Consider the following 10,663-nt stretch of genomic DNA (forward strand, 5'->3'; position numbering starts at 1 on the left):
CTCTCCCCCAGGTCCCCAGTAATGCTCCCCACTGGCACAGCTGCAGAGTTAAGTCCTCAGGTGAGTGTCCAAGCCAAGACCTCCACCACTCTCCCTGTGAAACCAGTGCTTTATATCTCTGTTCCAAGTAGCTCACACACACACTCTGAGATTATATTTGCGCGATCACACACACACACACACACACACACACACACACACACACACACACACACACACACACACACACACACACACACACACACACACACACACACACACACACACACACACACACACACACACACACACACACAAACACACCTGAGAAAGCCTGGCACAAGTTTTCTAGGTATGCCTCCTTCTGCTCAGACTATAAGATAGTTACTGTCACCAGACACTCGCTACTATAAGACTTTTACAGTGGTACCCAATTATACCAAGTGAAGTTATTATTAATATGAATGGTAGTTTGACAAATGCAGTAATGCTTTCAGGAGTGGCCACAGAATCACCAAACAGATATGATTACTCTCAAAGGTTAAAATATTATCTAAAGGACTAGCCACAATGAAAAGTTTAAATATATTTAATAATAAATAATAAAAGAATGTGAAAAATACTAAATATCTATTTACAATAAAGATTAGAGTTTCAGCCACAGAAAATATTAAAATAACACAGATGAATAGATTCACACAGATGCAGGAAAACAGTACTTAACTAATCTCACTATATTTTCATGACTAATCTAAAAAGTTACTCTTCCCTGGTTCACTTACTAGAGCAAGGCAAGCTGAAGTGCGTGAGAGATCTTTCTATGTCAGGTTCCAAGAAACAGACTGAAAAAGGCACTGAAGAAGGCTGTGATATTTTCTGGCCGAAACCGGTCTGTTTTATCTACAATAAAGTGACTTCTTGAACACAGTATGCTGGTTCATCTTTTGTTGGTGCTCCAAGAAACAGACTGCCATGAGACTTCAGTCTCATCTAGTACTAAACATCATTTTTGTCCTAGATTACAGAATGACATCACATACATCTGGTCATCTGACTTCTGGTTCCCATACTACCCCCATTGCTAGAAACTGCCAGGATTTAGCACATATATGTCAATAATACACACACAGAGTTTTGCTCAAATCTGTTGCAGCTTCTGGAAGTCATAAAACAATTTCATCTCTCCACTTCCAGATTTTCAATTATTTCACCAAAAACATTACAGAAAGCTTCCCAGAACAGATTATTTTGTCTCTGGCTGCATTGAGAACTGTAAAATACAATCTGTACAGCCTAAGCTAGGTAATTTAATTTCAAACTATTTTCAAAGTTAGGTGGATTAAGATCAACCTCTTCACTTCCAGTATCCTCTGCTAAAACATATATAGTTAAACAGTTACAATAATGTGTGTATATTTCTTTTTCCTGTCACACTGTTGGTGCATTAACACAAGCAGCTTTACAAATAAATGTTTTCAGCGCAAGCATCTGTACAAATCAGTTTGATATACAAATGACATACAATTCTTTACAAAATTCCAGCTAGCTGTGCTGGCACATGTTACACATTCATTGCCCTACTTCTCCTGGCATAGCTGGCAATACCTCATATTGTCAAACATAAAAAAATATTTATGATTTTATAACAGAGTAAAAAAGGATGCACAAAAACAATATTCCTCTTAAATCAATAATTCACTTAAACCTGGTGGCTGACCGCTTTCACATGATGTGGCAGATACTCCTGATGTATCTAGGGCTTCAATAAATGAATGGAGTATTGACAGACTGTTCAGAATTCCCCCAAAACAGCTTTTTTGAAAAAAAAAAAACATTTTAAATAATACTTCAAATATTTGGCCTGACAAAACTATGTGCACTAGGAAATAATGACCTGATTGCAAACTGAAATCCAAAAGTGTGAAAAAAGTTTTGAAAAAAGTATAACTGAACTTTAGAATCCAAATAAATCAGATGACTGAAATAACACATAAAATATAGATATTAAAAGTCTAGATCAATTTGAAACCTGTAACCCATATTACTTATATATGACATAGACATGAATACATCAGCTAATTTCATTTCATGCACCCTGGCTGGGATTTATAGACAAGTGCTGGTAATATTTCAGAGGTCACTCTGTGAAGTTGCTCACAGTAACAACAGATAATGCATTATGCCTGTCTTTGAATCCCAGTACTTTTTGAACAGCTGATAAGCAGCACTTCACTGTATGCTGTGTCTATGAGTCCCAGGCCTACACAGAATATGTATAAAAGGTTTGGAATACTAGGCCTTGTTTGCACTCAGATTCTAAACAAATATTCTTAAAGTACTGTATTCTAAGGCAACATGGAACTTACATCTGAGGTGGAGCAGAATTCCCAGATGCATCAAAAAGGTGAAACTCCAGACTGTCTGCAGTTACCTCTGTTTGTGGGTTTATGACATAAATAATATTCCGCCGATTCAGATCCATTTGGGTGAACTTGCCTTGAATGAATTCCCCTGAAAGAGAAGAAAGCAACAATAAAATAACAGAACTATACCTTAATAAAGTCCCCAGCAATAGAAAAATATATAAAAAGGTGTTGTATTCATAGAAGAGCTGGAACATGTTTATAGTGTGTGTGTGTGTGTGTGTGTGTGTGTGTGTGTGTGTGTGTGTGTGTGTGTGTGTGTGTTTTGTGTGCATATCTCTGTATGTGCAGTGGATATAAAAGGTGTACACACCCCTGTTAAAATGCCAGGGTTTTGTGATATAAAAAATGAGACCACAATAAATAATTTCTAAACTTTTCCCACCTTTAATGTGACCTATAACCTGTACAATTCAATTGAATAATAAACTAATCTGTTAGGAGAAAAAAAATAAAAAATAAAAAAACTTACAATAAGCTGGTTGCATAAGTGTGCACACCCACAAATTAATACTTTGTTGAAGCACCTTTTGCTTAGTTGAATATTTGGTCCTCTACTCTAAACAGTGCTGTGCTTACTAAACTGCAGTAACTAGATGTCACTATAGTATTATGTCACTCTAATAATATCCTGATCAAACTGTTATCAGTGTCCTACTACTTTGACTGTATATACTTGTAACTTTTCCCCATCCATCCTTCTCTTACCTGGGATATTGCTACTGGTATCATATTATTTAACCAGAGCTGGCTCAGAGCTCTGTTGTAATGCCTGGTGAGAAAATTATGTGAATTCCATGACCTAATGCACCTCCCAATATTTTATCTCTTTGCTCTCTCTGCTACCTGTTTTATTTTCACATCTGTTTTTCTTTTTTTCTCACTTCTGTGTTATTCTTATATTTCTAGACTTTTACCAGTACACTTCTCTACTCAGTCAACCAGAACTAGTTGCCCAGCCAAATGTGCTTGTTACCTAGTTTTGCATGCTACAGACACTAGCAAGCATCTGGACCTCAGAGATAGCCTGCTAAAGACATAGTCATGGACAACTTACTTACTACCCTGCTATCGATACATAATTTTGATAGGTACTTATTCGCATTTCTTCACTTCAAGGAGTTAAACCTTTGCTGTAGTATTTGTATAAAGCATGCACACTACATCAGGGGATATAGTCTGTAGCTCTGTATTTTAGGTACTATAGTATACCTTGTTAAACATTAAAAATCACATTACCCAATTTTAAATTGCCTAGTATAGCTCTTCATAGGTAGCTATTAATATACATCCCTTACATATTCAGATATTTTATGCAAACCCCCATCTATCAATACTTAGTTTACTTTTAATAACAATCTTTCATAGACTCACATTAGGTAAAAATGTTTACCAGTTCCCAAATATGCAGTAGATTTCTGTCAAACCACCCCTAATCTCACTCTCTTATTAATTTTTTTCTTATTATTTTTATGTACTAAATTATTCTTGCTACTAGTGCCCTGTAAACTTTTTCATTTATTCCTGGCTTTTATATAGTAAAGTAGAAGCATAAACAGGTACATATACTTACCCTCTTTTAGCCCAGTTCGCTGACTGTTTTCTATCCCACAACATTATGAGCAAGTGGAACTCGTTCAGTTTACCCTCGCACTATAGCCCTACCCTACCCCCTACTCCCACCCACTCTTACTTACTCTAAATTTAAATTTTCTAATCTCCACCCACCTCAAATCTCAGCCAATCCTAGTGGTATAATGCATGCAAACAACTATTTGCAGTCCCTCCCATACTTAATTCAGTACTTACTCCACTATCCAGTTCTCCCTTCTGTCCTGTATATCATAACATACTCCCTGCTCCCTTATGTACCAACAACTCAACACCATATTGTTTCCCCAATACAACACATCACCCTTTTTTCCACCCCCCTCCTCTATCCCTAAACTTGCCAAACTATCATCCTGCAGCTAACCACTATATCAGTCTCCATGCTGACTCTCTCACTTCTTCTGCTACTCACCACTTAATATCTTTACCTTCACACTTCTACACAACCCATCACCACCCTCCTTTTGTACTATCCCACATGCTGCAGCATAATTAACCCTTAAATCTCCCAAGATAACATTCACCTTATATTCTCCCAATACCACAGATGTTTTCAAACACAACCTACACTTACACAACCCCATAATACATAAGCTAAAATTAAAAAGAATAAAATTAAAATGAAATGCTTATCCTACAACCAACATATCTTCCCCCACCCAAACTGAAATTCAGTGGTGGCATCCATCTAAACCATGGACAAGTTACATACCCACAAACCTGTAACTCTACAACCCTCACAAACCGCACCCCTCCAATACAACATAACACTACTTGTTCTTCCCTTAACATTACATATAAACACTAGAAGCATTTACAACAAAATACCACAGTTCTGTGCCTGGCTTAACCTACATGCTCCAGATACAGTAGTACCAACTGAAACCTGGCTAAAAAATGAAACAAATTATAAGGAATTTTGACCCCCTAAACTATAATGTAGTAAGAACAGACAGACAAAATAAAAGGGCTGGTGGAGTTGCAATACCATACAAAACCTGCTCTGCAGCTTACCTCTTCACCACTATATCCTCCACAATTTGATAAGACAGAAATGGTCATATCTACCTTCAAACTCAACCAAAACAAGACGTTATCCATCACAAGTACTTATCATTGGGTAATCTCTCTGTTGCAGAAGATTTCTTCTGCTGAGTCTCATCCAACATCTCCAAAGAAAAATGCATACAGGGTGCAGTCACAATGACTACCGGGGTGAAAATACTGCAATAATATCAGTAAAAATGCACTAAAGAAAAGTGTACTCAGTGCAATGTACAGTACAACAGTTATTTGCAGAATGAATTAATGGAAGAGGTGTAAATAGCAAGTGCAAATACAAGGAAACATACACTAGGTATGGGTGCTGATGAAAATGGCACAGACATAAATGATCAGAAAGAATAAAGGGGAAAAGAGCATGGTAAATATGCCAATGTCCCCAGGATAGGATATGCCAATGTAGGTACACTTCCAAAACAAGTCAGTAACATAGCATTAAGCATATATGTAGATAGCACAGTATGTACTGTTGTTTACACCTCCAGTGCAAATATATCAACACACATCAGTACATATGCAACAGCCACACAAGGATGCATGTCTGTGGAGGTGAATGGAGGTGATATAAACATCACTCACATGCTCACTGGAGAGATTATTTAGCAAGGATGATATATACAAGAGGGGGTATGTACATACTCTGAAGATCTATCTGCAAAATGACTTGCTTGAATATGTCTGACATGTCACCATAGCTCTCAACCAGTTAGGGGCACATAGCAACCAGTTAAGGGCACATAGCAACAGACTCCGGGACAAATGTATTCAAAAAGAAGAACAATCATGAACAATTTTAAAATATTACAAACATTAATCTGTGGTACTAGCAGAATATGTGATCGAACATTATTACACATGTTCTGCAGTAACAGATGTGTACAACTGTAATGATTGTCAGTATTCTATAAGGGGAATTCACAACCCTTTCCCCAAAAGTGAAAAACTTTTGGGGAGGTTAAGAGGGACAATGCTACACCTGAAGTCAAAATCAGGGACAATCCTATCCAGTAGAGAGGTCTGCATGACACATGAGCCACAATCCCTACCTGCAAGAATCAAATCCATGCCATCAATGTTGTCACTGTGCTGTGTATTTACTGGGAGCAACACCAAAAGATATATCACACAAGCATCTAGTAGAACACCTTGAAGAAAAGAGTGCATTGTCAAATGCTAGTGGGTATGCATCCCAAAGAATAGTTTTTATGGCCTACCAGATGTGTGGGAGCTCACTGTGCCAAATGTGATACACTTGACTAAAGCACCCCTGACTGACGTAGGTATTGGCCATACAGATAACAGTTACAAACACCACACTGTCATGAGGGGATTCCCTACACTACACACTTGTCTGAAGCATCTGAAGTTGATGTGTGTATTAAGAAGTTATCCACTATAATGAATGGTATAGCAGGATGTGAGAATGATGGCAATGCATCAGCTATGCTCATGTGCACAGAAAGTACAGCAGTGCTAAGTCAAGGGTCAATGATCGCGAAAGCTGTCCCTGTAATATTGTACACATACCAAACAGTACATGGAGCACAGTCTATAAGTACATGTCAAACCTCAAGACATTTGCCACATGATCACTGTCCCCCTGATGTTCTAGGTGAAAATGTTAGACCTCCATGAAATCCTTAAAAGCATCCATACATGTTCATCCGAACTATCAAGAGGTAATACTGATATGATGTAGTGGTATGTCCGTGAGACAGTGCAGTCACACTACAGCTATACCTATGCTACAATTGGACAACAGGCTGTACATCTCCTCCAAATAAAACCTTGGGTATGAATCACATGAGACACAGTGGAACTGAAAACACAGTTATTCTATCAGTTGTACATCATATGCCTATATGTTTATCATGAAAAATTGTGGGTGAGGGCCCTGGCACCATATATGGACACATTACAACTGAGATGGAAGCAGTTCATGCAGAACGGTTAATGACACAAATGCTGACAGTCACACAATGCTTCTGGGGAACATCTGTATAAACCTTGTGAAGAGAAACACAACAGTTCATACAATGAATTCCCCAAGGTTGCAAGTGAATCTCAACATATATGATTATGTATATTTCAAGATTACAACATGTGGGTGAACCCAGGTGTAAGTGCCCATGTTATCAATAAGATATAATACTGTTGTATGTCAGATAACATTTCCAGATGCTAGGTATACACATGCACACCTGTGCCATACTGCAGCTGTCACTGTGATGGTTGAATGAGAATTGTGTAGAATATTGATATTCCCCACTTCAAGAACAGATGACTTAGTAAGGCAACAATATACATTGCATCATCCCATTCCTATGGCATGCTACTGTACTTAGAAGACTTACAGGCTGGACTTTATAATTGCTTTTATAGAAGGCTAAGTGAACGCAGTTCATATTACTGTTAGTTTATACTGAATAACATAGCTCTAGAATTATTGTCCTAAAACAGCCATATTTTGCTTTGTGCATTATATCCTGTGTGTACTCACTGATGTATACAGCTGTTATCACTGGACATGGAGGCTGTATGTTACTGCTGTTAGTCTGTGGTTTTACAGAGCTGATACTGTATGCACTATAATCAATTTTAATTATAATGAATGCAATATAATTAATTTTACTCTCCAGCTCTATTCCTTGCATGCTCTCCACTTCACATTCTTGTAACCTTTGTACTAATTCTGCCTTATTTACTTTTATTTTTTAGTTTGCACGGGTTTCTTTCCTGAGTGACCCCCCACCTGGGATTCACTGCATAAAGCAATTTCTACCTTCTCCACTGAAGCTGGCTATCTTAACTAAGTAAAACCTCTGGGAAGCAATAACCTGACTCCCTCCAGCTTTTCAACTGTAATAGGTGAACTACAATTTAGTTTTTGTACAATCAGCCTTACACTCACACAGTGTTCCAGTCCCAAACATTTACTTTTTAATTTGGTAAAGTAATTTTGCTCCCTCCTTATTGACTACATTTACTAGTTTACCCCTAGGATCCAATTAAAAATTAGCCTGAAAATTGGTGTAAAATTAAAAAAGAATAAAACAAATTAAAGTACAGCCAAAAACATTGCTTACATACAATCATACAAACCAAACCAAAAGCCCAAGGTAACTCTCAGAGTCAGTGTTAGCCTCGCTCCACTCGCCCTCGTTGCGCTCGACTCTTTCCACTCCCCTCCCTGCCCCCAAATCTCACCCGCCCCCACTAGTGCTAGATTTAAACCAGACTTTGCCACTCCCTTGCCACTCCCCTCCTGCTAAGTACCAATCAACAGCTCACACATCATTGAGCAACCCTGCCCCCTTAACCCATTTCCTTCTCTCTCATTCTTCCACACCCTGTTAGCACAGTCAGCCATCAAATTTGGCCCGCCCCCTATCACAATGTAAACAAGCAAAAAAACACTAATTACCCAAATGCCTATACTGTTTCTATTTTACCATCTCACTGCCTATGAACAAACACTTGACCATGGTATTCACTACCCAAATGGTCAAACACCCACGACTTCACACATAACACCAAACAGTTTACCTTCCCCAGCACACTCAATATACCACCCTCTATAAAATACCACCCCTGTACAGCCACAAAACATAATCCTAAAGACAAAGACCATATAAAGCTTATAAACAAACCCCTTAAGCTCAGAATATCCTGTCACTATAACCTTATAACACATGGAGACATTCATCCCAACCCTGGCCCAGCCACACCCAATAACCTCCACTCCCCTACCACAACCCCCACAGTCAAGCTACCCGTGAATACTCCCACTAGTTCCCTCCTAGCATTTCACCTAAATATTATAAGTATTAACAATAAGATTCCCAACCTACACACCCCTCCTAGCAACCAATTCCCCAGACATTATGTGTCTTACGGAAACTTGGCTAAAACCCAGTACTACTGACAATAAGATACTACCTCCAGGATACAATATTCACCAGTTAGACTGTGCTACAAGGAAAGGAGGTGGGATAGCTGTCCTTTACAAAAATACTCTAACCATTAATAGAGACACCATTCAACCTCCCCAATTCAATAATGCAGAACTCCTCATAACCAAGCTACAGATTAACCAAAACAAACACTTGAATATCATCTGTGCATACATTCCACTAGGCAACAAACTAAATACCCTAGAAGATCTCCTTTACTGGTTATCCACTACCTATCCCCAAGAAACCATAGTTCTTGGTGATTTTAACACCGACTGGCACCCCTGCTCCTCCGACCCCCCCCCCCACACTCATATAAACTTATCTGGGTTTAAACAGACCATAACCTATCCCACTAGGATAAACAAATCAACCAACAAGGAAAGTATCCTAGACTGGATCCTAGTTAATAACCAACCCCAACTGTACACAGCTGGTACTCTCCCTGATGACCTCAGCGACCATTGTCTAACCTATATCATAAAACATAAGGCAGGAAACCCTCATCAGCCCAAATATAAAACATTTAGAAACAGGAAAAACTTTGATGCTGCTATATTCCAAAATTAATTAAAAGCAGTTGACTGGTCAAAACTAAAAAATCTAACATTAAAGGAGGCCATAGATCACTTTAACACTAAATTCCTAAGCATCCTTAATTCCCATGCTCCAGCACGTACAATAAAAACTAGATCAAATACAGCACCATGACTCACAAAATATACCAATGCTAAAATCAATACTAGAAACAGAGCCTGGGCTAGCTGGAGAACAACCAAAACCCCACTTGACCATCTAAAATATCATCAACACAGGAATGATACAAAAAAATCTATTTTACTGGATAAAAAAAGCTTCTACCACAATCTCCTACAAAAACACCACAACAACCCCCAAAAGTTCTGGGCAGGCTTAAATCAACTACATTGTCCAGGTCACTCCACCATCCCAACCCCGGATAACTACACCCATAGTTCACCCTGAATTTAGCTTCCAAACAATATCCACTAGTTTTATCAAAACACTTCTAAAAAAACTAAAATCTACCACCCTCGCTGCTGACCTCCTCCCTGCAGAGTACCTACAAATAGCTGCAGATGCCATTGCATATCCCATATCTATCCTCATCAACAGAACCTTATTCGAAAACGCTATCCCCTCCATCTGGAAAATATCTCACGTCATTCCACTCCATGAAGGTGGTAGCTCCTCAGACATATCCAGCTATAGACCCATTGCCATTCTTTCCCCACTATCCAAAATAATGGAGAAATGTGTACACAAGCAACTAATGCAATACCTTTCACAGAATAACTTACTATCCATCTCCCAGCATGGTTTCAGGCCATACCACAGCACCACCTCAACCCTCCTTTCCTTTACTACTGCCATAACCCAAAACAGGAATGACAATAGGGTAAACTCTGCCCTCTTTCTTGACCTATCAAAAGCCTTTGACATGGTCAACCATGAACTTCTCATTCTTTCACTAAAATCTATTTCCCTCAACAAGCCTGCTATCCAGTGGTTCCAGTCCTACCTGACTGGTAGACAGCAGGTGGTACTATGGCAGGGCAAACGTCTCCAGCCAGTTACCTCTCACACTTGGTGTCCCTCAAGGGTCCATACTAGGTC

At 38.8% G+C, this 10,663-nt stretch overlaps 1 protein-coding gene across 1 annotated transcript in view; it reads right to left on the minus strand.

Annotated features, from left to right (window-relative positions):
• Positions 1–10,663, minus strand: part of FREM1 (FRAS1 related extracellular matrix 1) — a 1,066,140-nt gene that overhangs the window by 364,381 nt on the left and 691,096 nt on the right. Inside the window, exon 28 of the mRNA XM_044060374.1 lies at positions 2,346–2,490. Within this exon, the coding sequence (XP_043916309.1) occupies positions 2,346–2,490 (145 nt within the window). The remainder of the gene's footprint in view (positions 1–2,345; positions 2,491–10,663) is intronic.

Source organism: Protopterus annectens, chromosome 2.part0, assembly GCF_019279795.1.
Source record: "Protopterus annectens isolate FY-2018-M chromosome 2.part0, PAN1.0, whole genome shotgun sequence".
Classification (NCBI taxonomy): Eukaryota; Metazoa; Chordata; order Ceratodontiformes; family Protopteridae; genus Protopterus; species Protopterus annectens.